Raw genomic sequence first — 15,939 nt, forward strand, 5'->3', positions numbered from 1 at the left:
CCCTGCATTGCCTCCTGAAGCCCAGCTAAGCCCACGCTGTTGGAGAGCCACTTAAAGCCTTGCTTTTAGCTCCTTGGCTGGCTGGGGGAAGTTGGCTTCTGGCTCTGCACCCACCTGAGGCCTCACCATGTGTGACTCCCTGGCAGATTAGGGTCTCTGAGGCTCTCACAGACAGCTGGATGAGCTGTGGGCTCAGAGCCCTAAGAGCCCCCCTGTAGGCATGGCTGGGACCATGGAGTATCACTTGTGCAGGAGTCACCCCCTCTAGATTTCTCCTGGACATCTGGGTCCTTCCTGCTCTCCTAGAAATCCCAGTCTCTCAAGGACCAGGATATTCTCTTCTCTACCACATGGGTGGTGTAGGTACACCTATTTTCAGTAGACATCCCTACCCTCTTCTATTTATGGAGAAAGCTGGCAAAAGCTTCAGAAAGGTATGCAGAAAGAAATAAAAAAGAAACAGCTGTGAAGCTTTCCCACGTGTATGGGGCTGGCTGATGGGAGCCAGCCAGTGAAGGAGCACCAGCCACATGTGCTGGGATGGAAGGGCTGTGGAGCAAACAGGTGGGACAGGTTGCTGCTGGGGAGTTAATCCATGATCCCTGCTAGGTTCACTCTGATCTTTGCTTTATTCTGCTAGTGAACAGATAAAACTGTTGGTTTTTTTTTTCCTTAGTAAAAATAGCTTTAAAGGCAAACAGGAAATTACAGACTGAGGAGTGCAATGAAGAGGGGAAAAAGTCAGGCAGCTACCTCGCTGTGCTTAGATTTGTCTATAAATACAGCTCCACGTGGGGCGTCGCTTGCCCAAAGGCAACCAAGCCGCCCCCAAGCTGGTGGGGATCGGGGGTGCAGGGGAGCATCTCCCCTCGGCAAGGGTGCCGCACCGAGGGGCCGGCGCTGGCTGAGTACCGAGCTCGGTGCGCTGTGCGCTGTGCGCGGAGCTCGGTGCTCGGTACGCGGAGCTCGGTGCGCGGAGCTCGGTGTGCTGTGCGCGGAGCTCAGTGCGCGGAGCTCGAGGTTCGGTGCGCGGAGCTCGGTAGCAGTACGCGGAACGCGGTACGCGGAGCTCAGTAAGAGGAACTCGGCTGATGCGGAGCTCGGCGCTCGGTACGCGGGGCTCGGCTGACGCAGAGCTCGGTGCGCGGAGCGCGGGCACGGCGGGAGGGCCGCGCTGCCCCGCGCCGCCGGCAGGTGTCGCCCCGCGCCGAGGCCTCGCCCCGGCCCGCCCGCCAAGATGGCGCCGCGTCCCCTCAGGGAGCCCCCGGCGGGGCGGGTGCGGCTCAAAGGCCCCGGGGCCTCCGTGACGGGGCAGTCTTAAGGGAAAATACAATATACGAGTGGCGATTTCATGCCTACTGTGGTGTGCCAGCCGCGGCTGCCCAGCTCCTCCCGCTCTCCTGATGGCGGGTGTGATGTCCAGGTTCAATCACGCACTCTCTCAGACACCTTCGTCTCACCCGGCAGCAAATGCAGGCAGGGGCTGCAAAATATGACCCAACCCCAAAGCCTTCTTGTACTGTGAGGGTGGTGAGACACTGGAACATGTTGCCTAGGGAGGTTGGAGTTGTCCCAGCCCTGGAAGTGTTTAAAGCCAGGTTGGATAAAGCCTTGAGCAGTCTGGTCTAGTGGGAGGTGTCCCTGCTCATGGCAAGAGGCCTTGGGACAGAATGATCTTTAAGGTCCATTCCAAATTCTAAACATTGTATGGTTCTATAAAGGAAAAAAGCAGCAAAGAACACAGACTTGGACCTGAGTGTTTCTGTGTTGGGGAGGAGGCTCTTGGCCCACTTGTCTCTCCTCTCACCAAGCTCCTCCGAAGGCTCATGGCCCCAGTCTGACAGTCCTGTTTGAGCCCCAGAGGGGTCTCAGCCCCCTCGAACCTTCCCGGGGCTGCTCTGAAGCTGACCTTACCCTGTCTCGATTTGGGAGCAGAGAGGAGGAGGAAGAGAGCAGCAACATGATGGAAGAAGGGCAAGTGAGAGGGAGAGAGGACACATTGCTGACAGGAGGCAGGAGCCCTCTGTCCTGCCCGTCTGAAGGGGAAGCTGCTCCTCTCCTTCAGGAGGCACATTGTTATTGCTGCTGATGGCACTGAATCAGGTTTCCTGCCGGTGCTCTCCAGCCCTGGTGCCAGGGAGGGGAGTGCCCACCCCAGCAGGAACGCAGCATGTCAGTCATGTGCTGCTTCCTGGTGCTTCCTCTGCCTCCAGCCCAACTGGGAACAAAGGGTCCCTGGCACAGCAGCTATGATCCACATCACGCCACCTCCTCGCTGTGTCCTGTGTCCCACCTGCTCTGTGTTCCAGCCTGGCATCCTTGCTGTAGGCATTCCCTGAGGTTTCACTCTGCTAATTGCCAGCTGTGGATGTTCCATGGCAGACTGCTCCTATCCCTGCCAAACCAGCCCTTCCCAGTGGCATACGAGGAACCTTCCCAGTGGTCTGGATCTGCAGTCAGCAGAGCTGGCTCTAGACTCCCCTGGGGAGAAGACCCTGACCCCAAACTGCTCTTTGCCCACTGCAGAGTGACTTGAACATCAGCCTGAAGCCTTGCAGAGCTGCTGGAGGACTGAGATCTTTCCCCTTTGCCAGCTGGTCAAAGCTAGAGGGGGACAAAGCAGATCTCTTCTGTACCTGGGGAAACTGTCAGACCTGAGCAGGTTGTCATTCCCCTGTTGGAAATACCAGCTGGATTAAGGGTACTTTGAGAAGCACCTGGAGGACTCACAGTAGGACTGCTTGAGTTCAGTGGGCAACACAGCCCAGCTGTGACAGGCACCATGACAGCTGGTGCCAGGGAACGCCCATGCAGCTCTGTAGGGCACTGACGGGACCTGGAGCTGCATCTTGGGGCTATTGCTCTGCCCCAGGGAGTGCTGAGCTAACTCAGCTGCTTGCCTGCCTCCCTGCCTGCTCTGGAGAAGCAAACTGTAGGCAGGTGAGAGCTTTCCTTCTCTCTGGAGACATTCTGCCATGGGAGAATGGTTTGCAAGATCTGTCGGGATCTGCTGGGTAGAGGCTCTGCAAAAGCTGGCTGTAAGTGTGGGGTTTGGGAGGGTTGGAGGGGCTGGATGGGAGCTTGGCAGAGTGTGCACCCAGGGGAATAGCAGTTCTGGGGATCAAAGCTCCTGGATTAGTCCCTGACTGTCACCCCAGGTAGGACCTGGGAGCTGGTCCTGGCTCTGCAAACTGTGGAGTCAGTGTTTGGAGAGGGGGTCCTTGCTTCCCTGGTTAGAGCTGCCAGCCCTGCCTCCCAGCAGGGCATAGCTGGATTTAAGTTGGCTTTGGGGAGAGAAGGGATGGGTCTCCAGATCAGAAGTGTGTCCCAGCCCTTGTCTGGCAATGGCTGGTGCTCAGTGGCATCCTCCAAGGGATGTACCCATCCAAAGTATATCCAAGGGATGTACTCATTTCTCTTGGTGCAGGCTGGGCAGGTGTCTCACGGGTGCTGGCTGCCCAGGCATGAGCTGGGCACAGAGCAGGGACACAAGTGGGGGGTTGCTGGTGGTGTGGAGCCATGGCGGGAGGTGTCTGTCTGTCTGTCTGTCACCACAATGCTAACTCTGCCAAGCAGACCTGGGAAGGGGAGCCAGCCTGGCAGCTGTGACTGAGGATGGAATTTAGTGTGTGCCCTGTGTCCCGCGAGTCCCTTGTCTGCAGGACAGGGGCTGGGGCAGGAAGGGTGTGGGTGCCCGCTGGCATGTCTGGCTCAGAGGTGAGCCTGCTGTCTCTGAGCACAGTAAACATGAGCTGTGGGGCTAAATGGCATGCAGCACCACTGCCAGCAGGGAAGGTAAACAGATGACTCTTCTGTGCCATTAAATATGTGGGATCTGGAGAGAGATGGGTCACTTTTAGGCTGCTCTGCAGAAAAAGCTGATCTATTCTTCTGTTCAGAGACTGTGGTGAGTTTTGAAGCAGCAGTCCTGAAACCACAGCTGGATTTCTAAGCCAAGAGCACTTTGTTCTCAGGAAAGGGAGGTAATGCCTAAACTCTCGGGAGACAGAAAAGTAGCTCCTCTTAAACTGTTTAAGCTGTCTTGACTCCACATTCACAGAGGTGTGTCCCTGCCTGGCTGTGTCCTACAGGCTCTTGTGGGGGGTTGGGATATTTTCTCCAGTACAGTCACATCTTGCCAACCAGAGCACCAGAATGCTGAGACCCAAGAAGGGAGTGCAGTCCAGTGGGGAAACACCCTCAGGGTGTGGGGGCGCTGGGGTGGTGTCTGACTGAGCAGGAGGCCAGGTTTCCATCCAAGCCCTCCTCCTGTCTGTGCTGGCTGCGTTCATGACTGCAAGGAGAAATCTCTGGAGACTGGTGTGCAGCAGTAACCCAAGACTGGTGTTTAGCACAGCCACTTCACAAGGCCTGGGGGCACCTCTGTGTGTCCCCTCCCTGGCCCAAAGGAGCCCAAAGCTGCTCAGACTGAGAGGGGTGTCTTGGATGAGTGCAGAAGCAGGACTTTGTCCTGTGGGCAGTGATGGATGCCAGCTGAGCCAAAACCCTGGGCACTTGGGGATGCCTGGAGCTGGTCTAACCAGCAAGTACTCTGCATGTACTGAGTCCAGCTGGCTTGTCTGGGAAGACACTGTGTCATCAAGGTGTGCCTTCATATCTGGGCAGAGGCTGTAAGGCTGATATTGCCCTGCTTGCACATTTTCTCTCTGGCACTGCACAGTATGAGCTTTCACTTAGAATCATAGAATGGTTTGGTTTGTAAGGGACCTCAGAGTTCCAAGCCCCCTGCCCCAGGCAGGAATGCCACCCACTGAACCAGGCTGCTCAAAGCCCTGTCCAATTGTGCCTTGAACACTTCTAGAGATGGGCCATTGGCAGTTTTTCTGGGCAACCTGAGCCAGTCCTCACCGTCCTTTGAGTAAAGAATTTCTTCCTAACACCAAATCTAAATTTCTCCTCTTTTAGCTTAAAACCACTCCCTCTTATCCTATCACTCTCTGCCTGCATAAATATTTCTCTCTTTTTTGTAAGCTTCCTTTAAGTACTGGAAGGGGCTCTAAGATCTCTCCAAAGCTTTCTCTGCTGCAGGCTGAACAGTTCTCTCTCAGACTGTCCACACAGAAGAGGTGCTCCAGCCCCAGGAGGATCAGCTCTGTGGCCTCCTCTGGACCTGCTCTGACAGGTCCATGTCATTCCTGTGCTGAGGACCCCAGACCTGGATGCAGCACTCCAAGGCAGGTCTCATGAGGGCAGAGGGGGAGAATCACCTCTCTCAATATGTGCTGCAGCCAACCTGCTGTGTGAATTAAAAAAAAAAAAAAACAACCAAAACATTTTATTCCTTTCCCTTCTTTCCCTTGTGGCACACATGGGTATTTGAGCCCCCCAGGTGGGACCTTCCTGATTTCTGTCCCTACAAAATACCTCTTGTAAGACTTCCTGATGGTTAACTGCAGGCCATGGCTGCACATGGCACTGAACAACATCCTGAATTGTAGCTGGAGACCTGGTAATTGAGTTGCTCGTGTCCCTTCAGATGGGGAGCGTGACCAGCTGTTGTTATGTAGTCTCTCCTTCAGTCCTTCTGGGAAATCACACTGTGATTATATTTCTGGCTTAAGAAATTTTTTCTCTAATCAGACTGGGCCTCACAAAGAGGTTGCCACTTAGTGGTAATTACTTGCTTTAGAAGCTGAATGTCTCCTGAGGATTGCAAATAGCGGATTATCAAATTAATTAGTTAAACCAAGATGTGCTTTTGTGAAGCCAAGACCTGCTTTGCTTGTGATCTGAAATAAAGGTTTACATGTTATTAAACTGCATACAACCTGTTCTTGTCTCCCTAATGGGGGGAGAGAGCTGGTTCTTTCCTGAAGTGTAGTTGGTACAAAAGGCTGCTTGCACCTCTACTCGCTCACTTGTTGCCTTTCTTTCACAAACCCTCTTTTGAGCAACATCTATCCCTGGTTTTAAGGTTTGTTCTGGATGGGCTTTAATGCTTCCTCTGATTCTGTGGCAGCACAACTGCCAGGTTGAAGGGATATAGGATTGGAGCTGGACTTCAATGATCCTTGTGGATCCCTTCCAAATTAGGATATTCTATGAGGGCTCATTGTGGATAGCTTGGTGGGCTGGTAACATACCTTTCCTTTCAGGGTACAGCTTAATCCATGGGATGTCTGCATTGCCATGTCTGCGGGCATGGGAGCTGGTGATGAGATGCCTGGAAGTGGATTCAGAGACATCCACTTATCAGTGGGTTAGCAGGAGCCATATACCCTGGAGTAGTGCTCTACCACAGCCCATTCCCAGGATCTCCATTCCCTCAGAAGTCTCTGTGGCCACAGGAGGTTCCCTGTGCTGTGCTGAGGATTGCACCAGTGACCACTCTAATCTAACATGGAGCTCATGGGGGTATTTTCCTAAGAGCTCTTGGCCACAGTAATGTAATCATCCTGCTAACATCCATATTGCACAACTTCCCCTAGGTCAGGAGATGTCCTTATCTGGCATCTAAAACATCTGTCTTGTATTGTTTCCAGCACAGCTGAATTCTATTCATAAAAGAATTGAGCATTTCCTGATTTGCACAACCGAAAATAAGCAGAACTCTGCTAAGTGTTGACCCAAAGGCAGAGGTCCTTTCCCTGCCTCCTACCTCTGTCTGTGCTCTCTCCCAGCTCTAGGTTGTGGTACTGCTTTAGGCCCTTGAGAAATACTGCAACTCCAGGAAAGGAGAAAGGAAGAGAAAAGAAAGAGACGAGAGTCTGACATTGGAACCTCTGAAATTTTCAGAACAATTGTACTGATCCATTTCTTTCAAATCTGGAGAGGCCCCACAGACTTCAGTGTCAAACTCCTAAATGTCAGCGTTTGCTGCCTTTTGCTGTAATTCACCTCTAGGACAGGCTGTGCTTAGCAATGGTCAGCTGCTGCTTAAGGTAGGTACCTTTGGAGTAAAATTGCCCCTCAGTCCATGCAAAGCAGCTGGATCTGCTGGATGTGAAGCTGGGGCACTCAGATCCCTGCCAGCATGGATGACAGCAGCCTTTTGCAGTGACTGCAGCAATTAAAGCAGCCCTGAGGAAGGCGTGAGGAGCTGCTCCTGCTCGGAGACAGAGTGAGACTGTGCTGGGAACAAGCCTGGCATTGTTGGCAGCCTCAGTCAAGAGGGGCTTTTTAACACCCACTGAAGTGCTGGCTACAGCTGTCTCCCATGTGCTTGAGCGGGAAATGGGTCTACAACGCAGCAGAGGGAAAGGCCACTTTGCAATTAAAAAAAAAAGAAAAGGAAACTATATGAGTGCCCAGCAGTGAGATGTTCCCCTCAGCACCGAGCCATGGCAGAGGAAATCACGTCGCTGCCTTGGCTGGGGTGGGGTGAGCTGCACTCAGGTTCCTCAGCCTGGAAATCCATATGGGGGAAGGTGCTCCTGAGCTTTAAGTGCAGTGTAGGAAAGGGAGGAGGTGTGAGATTGGGCTCTAAGCTGCTCTTGTGTTTGGCAGCCTCTATAAATGGCACCTGCCAACTTCCCTGCATCCTTCTGAGTGGTGTTGACTTGAGAGCTGGTGGAGAGTTTTCTTTTGTCATGGGAAATGGGGTAGGAACAAGACTCTGAGTACCTCTATGGTGCCTTCCTCCTCTGTTTATGGGGATGCTGCAAGCTCCTATACCACTTTTGTCTTTCTATGAGAAAATTATCACTTTTCTCTTTCTGGCCATCAGAGAGCTAAAATTAGGTGGCTTAACAGTATCTTAGCAAGTAATTCAGAACTAAAGGAGATGACAACCTTGTGCTCCCAGGCCTGTGCAATCCACCTGAAGGAGACAGGAAAGCCAAAAGCTGCTCACCCTGGATCTGCTGCCAAAGGTCTGAGTGTAGGAGACCTGACCAGTTCAGTAACAGCATGGGAGCAGGTTCTCTGCTCCACCCCCTCATCCCCATGGGCTGTGGGGATGTCCCATGGCTCTGCATTGCCCTTTGTGCTCCTTGGGGAGCACGTCTCTCTTTCAAAGCTGAGGTAGCTCCTGGCTTGTAGTAGCCCCCCTGAAGGAGCAGGAGCTTTGGCCTGCACCTGGAATAGCCCTAAAGTTCCCAGGCTTCTTACCCAGGCTGCTGATTACCAGATTTTTTTGAGACTCCAGGTCTCTGTTTGGAGACAGGTTCCTCTGCAGAACCCAGGGTAATTGCAGTGACCTGTCTGCTGGATAAAAATAGTTGTGGGCAAGGCTGGTGCAATCACACACAGTATAATTTTTGAAGAACAATGAATAGCATCTGATCCTTGTGGGTCCCTCCCAGCTCAGGATTTCTCTATGATTCTGCAATTTGTGCTGCCCTGGGCAGCCATGGCCTCTTGAAAGGAAACATATGTAATGCTGCAGTTGTAGAAACAGTACATAAAACTGTTCCTACAGTTTTCCATAAAACACCTGGCTGTGAGAGGCATATTGGAACTCTTCTACCTCCTTTTATTCTGTGATGGGGATATGCCTCCAACAGAAAGAGCCTGGTACTCCTGATAGCACAGGGCTTGTCATGTGCACACTGCAGAGACATCACTCCTGGTGCTCCCTCCTCTCTGGGAGTGGGCCAGTCCCTGGGGAGACTCCAGCAAGCACCTGCAGGAGGATATTGCAAAGGTCAGCCAAATGCAGCCAGGCTCACTGCGTGGGAGAGGTGCTGGAGGAACAGATGAAGGACAAAGCTACTCTGCAAAAGCAGCCTTGTACAGACCCTGAAGCTGTGGTCAGAGGCTCTGCTGGGGAGGTATGCCAGGCTCCTCATCCTCCTGATAGGAACATGAGGGGGAAAGAGGCTCTCTTGCATGCACAGACAAGATCTAAGATCTCAAATTAGTTGTTGCAGATGACAACAATCAGGTTGTGCCTGTGCTGGATTGTTAATACTCAAGGTGGCAGGGATGCTCTCCTTCACCCAGTTCGGCATTAGCAACTGCTGTCACCTGACATGGGCACTGCCTACAGATGCAGTGCTGCTGTGGCGTGAAGGTGACAGGCTCTTCCATGGGGGAGTCTCTGAGAGCCTGGGCTTTTTGAGAGCCAAGTGCTGAACAGTGAGGCAGCTGCTCAGCTCTGGTCACTGTCAGTGTCACAGACCCTTTTAGCAGGACATCTCTTTGGCTTAAGGAAATGCAGCAGCACACCAGGCAGCTGGTGGATTGAATGGCTGGCTTTGGTTGGCTGCTCAAACTCCCTGTTGCTGGTTGGGTCTAGAAACATGTGATGAGGCCATCATATGCAAAAGGGTTTTAGGGCAAACTGTTGTCAGTCCTCCCTGGGAGAGGAGTATCTGAAGGTGGTCTTGAGTTGCTGGCCCTGTGGAGCAGGGTTTGGGAAGGCTGTGGGACTCTGCCCCTTGAGCCAAGGCAGCAGAGGCATTGGCAGCAGTTGCTCCATCTGCAGCAGGCTGACCTGTGCTGTTCTGCTTGTCCATGAGGGAGAAGGACATGTCTTCCCTTCTGCTGTGGGTCTCACATCCTGCCTGAGTCACCCTGTCTCTTGGGGATGGATTAGTTTATGTGACCTCTCCATAAGTGGGGACAACCAAGTTCCAGTGCTGTGAACTCCTTGATGGAGGGTCAGTCCCAGCCGAGGCTGGGGAGGCAGTTTCTGGTCCCAGGCCCTGCATCTCGTGCCCAGGTTTTGCCTGTGTGTCACTTCCCGCCCTGCTTCCCGTTACACAAAGCCTTTGTGTGTCAGCAGATCCTGGGATGCCCCGCGGCACCTGCCTCTCTCCTCTCTCTCCGCCTCTGTGGCTCTGCCCTTTCCCGTTGTCACTTCTGGAGGCTGCAGCCTGCCTGTTTGGTGACCTTCCCCACTGCTCGGGCAGTATTTTGGCCCCTGGCCATCTTAAACAATTAATGGAGGGGTGGAGAAACTTGCCGTGTTAAATTACTTACTCCTTTGGGAGGGGGTGAGGTCTCTACATCTCTTGCCTGATCCCAATGCAGTTTGTTGCTGTTGCCTGAAGCGGTCACTGCTCTCTGTTTTCCTTCTAGAAGTTAGAAAAACAATATTTCAGAGCACTCTCCCTGCATTTCTCGGCATTTTACTTAACCTGCGGCGGCGCCTCAGGATCTCGAGGAGTGGCGAAACTTCCCTGGACTTAGAGAAAAACAAGCCGAGAGGAGGCAAGGGGGGAGGACGTTGCTGGAAACCTCTTTGGGAAGCTGGAGACCTTCTCGGGATGCCTGCCTCACTCTCCTCCAGCCGCTACTCAGATGTTCCCGGGCCAGGGCAGCTCCCGGCCCCGGCGTGTCCGCATTGAGCGGCTCCGAGGGGCGCGGAGAGCCGCGGTGCCGTGAGGGCAGCCCGGGAGCGCCTCTGGCTCTGCCCGTGCCCCAAAGGTCCCGCAGGGCCGGGGGACGCCGCACCTCGCTCTCGCTATGCCCCTGAGCCGTCCAGCGCTGGAGTTGGCTGTCAGAGAAACCTTGGAGGTCCCCTGCTCAGCCCCGGTAGTGTCATGAGTTAGATTAGTTGGAGCTGTGCTGGGGGCGGTGAGGGCTTGGATTACAGTCCAGAACTCAAAGTGCTTCGGTGGTTCACGTCGGAGGGGAGAGGAGACGCCCCGTCGCACACATGGAGGAAAAAGAGAAAAAACGCTGCCTTTGAAAGTGAGGGGGAAGAAAGGAGGCCGGGAACATGGTAAGGAAATCTCTGCGGAGGGCTCTTGCCCCGGGCACGGTGCGGGACGGAGCTGCTGTCGGGACAGCCCGCCCGGAGCCAGCGCACGGCGCTCATGCCGGAGTGGCAACAGCTCCTTTGGCATTTCCCGTTACTCGAGTGGCACACTGCCCTCCTGGTGCCGGCCCGGGGCGGCGGCTGCAGGGACACAAACTCCTTGTTGGCACTGACCCCTGCGAGGTGCCTGTCTATCGGGCACAGCGCTGGAGCGAGAAGCCGGGATGGGTCAGTTCGGGCAGAGCCTTGTCTTTTGTGCTGCCTGGATGCTGGGCTCTCCTCCTGCCCTCCCTCTGCCAGTCCTCCTCTGTGGCTCTGGGCATTGCCCTCTTGTAGAGCCTTTCCCCTGCTCAGAGAACCCCTGGAGCTGGGCAGGGATGTTCCTTTTCAGTGTCAAGTTGTGCACCTGGGGATCTTTGTTTGGAGAGGGGAAAGGATGGTGAGCCCAGTGGGCAGCAGAGCACCCAGGCTGGTTGGGAGTGGCTGCAGGGCTGTCCCCTGCCCAGTGACACTGGCACTGCCCTGCAAACAGAGGTGCCCAGCCCTGGGCTCTCAGTAGCTGGAGGGATTGTCCAGTGGTGACATCCCACTGAGCATCAGTCCAACTTCTGATGGTTTGATCCTAAGCTTAGGCTGAGATCCATGTGCCCAGCAACCCCAAATCTCCTGGAGGGGTCCTGCTGTGTCAGGGGCTGCTTCCCCACAGCAGAGGGAACAAAATCCACGAGGAGGACAAGCAGCTTGCATTGCTGCGGTGCCTGGCAGTGACTTGCCCTTTAAAAGTTCAGCTTCTGAGCCTACAGAAACTTGGCTTTCATTGAGGGATGAGTTGAATTCTGACTTCTACAAGTTGAGCTAAGTTTATAGACCCATATCTTTTCCCTTTACCACCCTCCAGCTCCTCTGCAGAGAATCCTGTGGTGCTCTTTTCCGCCACATGCCTGTCAGAGCCATGATGTGCTCCCCTCTGCTATTCTTTTGGAGGCATCTTGCTTCTACTTCTCCATTCCAGTCAGAAGACCTCTTTCCCTCACCCCATGCCCAGTGTGTTTTGTCAATTTTTGGTCTATGCAGGTTTTATTTATGAAGCTGAAATCAAAGGAGAGCACTGCTTGGGGTTGTGCAGGGTTGGGGCCATCCCTTGCAGTCTCATGGGCTGCATTTTGCCACATGGGCTGGAGCAGTGCTTATGAAATTCTGCTCTTGGAGGCTGGAGGCAGAGACTGCTCTGCTCCTTCAGGCTGGAGGTGTCTTTCTGATTCCCAGTGCTTCAGCTCCTCTCCTCGATGTTGCTTAAATGTGTGATGCAAAAGCTGTCTGAGGCAGGGTGAGCCTTTGTGAGGAGCAGTGCCGTGACCAGTCTGGGTGCTGGCCATTCAAGGACTGTGTATCACTGCTGAGGAGGGATCCTGTGCCTCTCAGGGGCTGAGTGCAGCTGGAAGGAACAGGAACCAGAGGCCAAGCTGCACCAGACCCAGCACTGAGTGCTGGCCACATTGTGGACTCCTCTGGTCCATGGCAGGTATCTGATCTCAACGTTGTGGTAGACCAATCTACACTTTGGGAGGTGCATTTCTGTGAGCAACTAAGTTGTGACTGTAGCTCCAAGCTGCTCTGATTAACTTGAGTTTTTTGTGTCCTGGTAAATCAAACAAACCCTGCAGGCAGAAGATTTGGATCTCAGTGAATGTGTGCTGGCCTGTAGGAGAACTTCCATGGCCTCCAGCAGCTTGCAGGACTCTTGGAGACTTGGCTCCTGATGGAGGTCTGGCAAGGCACTACTGCTGGCTGCCCTGCTCTGTGAGACAGGTGATTCATTTTCATGGGGTTTCAGTGTTAGAGGTGATGTGTGTCTGGGTACATAAGGTTGTGGCAGCTGGGATATGCCCAAAGCACCAAATGGGTGAGACAGCTTGGACTAAGGTAGCCCCCTTCCACTAGAAGTGACTTCTGGAGCTGTGCAAACCCCATGGTGAGAGCAGTGCAGGAGTCTGGCTGGGCTCTGTCCACCTTGCTCACCCATCATGGCTTTTGTCACTTGGGATCTATCTCCATTCCCTGGATTCACCTTTCCTGGTGCTTCCTCAGAGAAGTTCTGGTGGCACCTCTATGCTGGTAGGAGAGAGGATGGGTTTCAGCAGAAAATAGGGTCTTTCTTCCTCCAGTTATGTATTCTCCCAGGGTGGGAAGGAAATGAGTCTGGGAATCACAAAGAGCTTTAAGCATTGGGGCTCTTCTTTCTTTATTTCTGTGCCAAAACCATGAGCAAGATTTTGGAACACAGACAAAGTCCAGAGACATAATCCTGAGCACATGGAAGCAGTTTGAAAGCACCTCCTCTGGGGTAGCAAGGCTGACAATTTGCATTTTGCCCAGCTTATTTTCAAAAGCTCTGGGCAGGTGAACATGTTGTTCATTGTAACAATAAAAATAATGGCTGAATGCAGGTGACAGCCTGGCTGAATGCAGGTGACAGCCCAGCTGCATCCAGGTATCTCCTTGTAGAAATTGCCAAATGTATTCTAATGCCACATGGGAATGGGAGACAGCAGATGAGACAATCCAAGGAGGACTCTATGCTGGGTGTCAGCATTATTTTCTGAAAACCAGCATCCTGTAGCATAGCCCCTTCTGGCAGTGCTGCTGGCCAGCTGCCCCCATGGGCAGTTGGCTCTGAAGGAATACCTTGCTATAGCAGAAGAGATCATAACATGAGAGTCTTGTCAGCATCTCCTGGCTGGTCACTTCAGACAAGATAGCCAGCATGTCTACTCTAAATTCTAGAGCATAGGCACAGTGTCAGCTCACAGAGCCTCATTTTCTAGTTGCATCTCAAATGTAACCCTGTCTGCAACAAATCTGTGTAAAATTTTTACATCCTACAGGCTGTGCACAGCCTTAACCTGAGCATTGGTGCTGAGTGTGGGTGGAAGTCACATCACAGGGACTACAGGCTCCTTTAGCATTGAAGTGTTGAAAAAAACCCTGTTGAAACAATCAAGGTGTCCTACAGAAACTATAAACTGAACCCACCTGTCAGCACTTGTACCAGAGCACTTTTTGTTCCTGTTCTTAGCTGTTAATGCATGATGGAACCCCCTGTTCCAGTCCTGCAGAGCTCAGTGTCACCAAGGTCTGAGAAAGTGAGTGGTAGCACTGGGAGCAGATGTGTTGCTGACTGAAGAGCAGTAAAAAGCAAGGAGAGCTTGCCAGGGTGAAGCTGTCCACTTCTGGCCATGGGATGCTCTGTGGTTTTTGCACCACTCATAGTGCCTGGTTTGCAGCTCAGAGAAGTGAGTAGACATGCCCTTGTTGATTCTGAAGGTTTGGCCATGCTTATACCTCTCTGCCACACCAAGTGCCTCACCTCTGTTGGCTGGCTTAGTCTTTCATTAAAATATTAACAAAAAATGGGGCCTTTCTTGTGGTAAGTGCTGGTTTCATATGTATCCTATTTTTTACATCACTGGACAGCAAGCTGAAACTTCCAAGATCAAAGCAGAACAGAATGAATCTGAAAATCTTTCTGTCTGCTCAGATTTGCCATCCTGCCATCAACCTAGGAAGCCCAGGATGAACCCTTGCTTCAGCTTCTACAACTTTGAATGGAATCAAATGGCTCAGCTGAAGGGAAGAGGTGCATGTGCTCCTCATGGACACTGGTGGATGGGGTAAAGGGGAGTCTCCATGGGGCCTGATGGTCCCCTGCAATGGGGCACACTGCTGTGGCTGGATAGTGGTTTGCATGCTGCAGAGGAGGAAAGCTGCTGGAGTTCTGATGACCTTAGCTAGGTGTCCACCTTGAGCTTTGCAGCCTGTGTTAGGTGTGGCAGAGGCTTCCTGAGCAGGTTCCTTTGGGAGGATACCTTCCCTGAGGCTGCTTGTCAAGTCTCAGTGCCTCCCAACAAAGCCCCAGCATTGCTGAGCCTCCAACATGGCTAAAAGATGTGGGTTATTTGCTGTCTGTTGTCATCTTGCTGAATACATTTACCTTTTGAACAAGGTCCCTCTCATATGCTCAGGAGGCTGGTATGCAGGCCCGTTAATGGATCAAGAGGAAAAATGCCTGTGGATGTATTCTCCTTTGTGTTTGGGCTTATAACCACCCACGTTTTGGCATACATCCCTTCTGTGCACAAAGATCTTTTAGAAATTGCTAGTTAAATCTCCACCCTCCTTTGATATGTATGGAAATAATGGGACACGTGAGACTGTTTTCTGTTTGGAAAAAAAAAATCTATAAAGGGAGTAGCTTTAAAAGCCTGTGTTCACCCCTTTCTAACTCATGAATTTAATGAAAGAAATGCCCTGAATTTCTGACTGATTTACTTAGCTTTCTGGGAGGCATGCATTTAGTGCTGTATCCAAATACAGGGGAAATGTTTTCATCTGAATCTGTCCCAGGTTTGCTGCTTAGGGGCAGGAGGAGAGCTTGAGCACACGTGTCTGTTCTCCAGTGACCTCAGAGAGTCTTGGAACAAATCTTGGTCCCCCTGACCAGGAACAGTTCTCCCTTCTTCATCACAGATTGATGCTTCTTGGAGTGGCCCATGGCTGAGCTGGCATAACCAGGGAGACCTCTGAGCTGCCTGCTCTGTCGTTCTGGCTCATCCTTCCTCACAGCCTCTTCCTAAGAGGCATCAGATGTCTGCTGCTGGGTGCTTTCTCCTATCAATGGTGTGCAGGGATGTGCTCCTCCAAGGTCTACACTTACTGTGTTCTCATGGGCTCAGCCATCCCCTCCTGGAACTGCAGCTCTGCTTCAGAGCAGCTTCTGTCCCCCTCTGACATAGCAGGACTCATATTTCATGAGCACATGGTAACACAGTGTGTTAAGGCCAAAAGGAACTATGGCTTATCTGTTATGGGATACTGGGACTGTAGAGTGTCACCTAGCTTCCATATGGAGTCTGGGAGCTCTTTAACTGAAAGAGGATAATTTTTCTGTGGCATCCACCCTCAGTTATGGAGGTTGCAAGACATGGAGAATCCACCAGTCCCCGTGGGAGTCTGTCCAGCAACTCATGCACCTTGCAAAAGGAAGGGGTGAGATCTGAACGTGAGTCCAGAATGTGTGCAACACTGGCACAGAACTAATACTCCAAGTACTGACCCCATGCAGATCGTTTTTGGCACTCATCAGCTGGCCTGATGAAGGATTATCATATTCTTTTTGAGCACAGGAGGCTGCCCATCTGTTGTTAGATGCCCCCAGATGGGTGTCTGAACACAAGGGGTTGGCTATGGCCTAATGCCTCTGACTAAAAGGTGTT

At 52.5% G+C, this 15,939-nt stretch overlaps 1 protein-coding gene and 1 long non-coding RNA gene across 10 annotated transcripts in view; one reads left to right on the plus strand and one right to left on the minus strand.

The window, feature by feature from the left end:
- Positions 1 to 1,248: 1,248 nt before the first annotated feature.
- Positions 1,249 to 10,290, minus strand: LOC134424282 (uncharacterized). 3 transcript variants are annotated; one of them, XR_010029387.1, is made up of 4 exons: positions 9,886 to 10,290; positions 6,105 to 6,184; positions 5,007 to 5,257; positions 1,249 to 1,713 (listed from the first exon to the last, which is right to left on the minus strand). It is a non-coding gene; the product is annotated as an uncharacterized LOC134424282 (long non-coding RNA). The 3 variants fall into 3 exon arrangements; XR_010029388.1 differs by lacking the exon at positions 5,007 to 5,257 and having other exon boundaries at positions 1,249 to 1,483; XR_010029389.1 differs by lacking the exon at positions 5,007 to 5,257.
- PLEKHG4 (pleckstrin homology and RhoGEF domain containing G4) overlaps positions 10,280 to 15,939 on the plus strand; it is an 84,869-nt gene continuing 79,209 nt past the window's right edge. For 2 of the 7 annotated variants that reach the window (XR_010029386.1, XM_063167926.1), the window contains exon 1: positions 10,281 to 10,630. Coding sequence is in view for 6 of the 7 variants with exons in the window: in XM_063167926.1 (XP_063023996.1) it covers positions 10,628 to 10,630 (3 nt within the window). In the remaining variant the exon portion in view is untranslated. Of the gene's footprint in view, positions 10,631 to 15,939 lie in introns of all 7 variants that reach the window. The other 5 variants (XM_063167928.1, XM_063167930.1, XM_063167932.1 and 2 more) reach the window with 4 other exon arrangements.

Source organism: Melospiza melodia, chromosome 13, assembly GCF_035770615.1.
Source record: "Melospiza melodia melodia isolate bMelMel2 chromosome 13, bMelMel2.pri, whole genome shotgun sequence".
NCBI lineage: Eukaryota > Metazoa > Chordata > Aves > Passeriformes > Passerellidae > Melospiza > Melospiza melodia.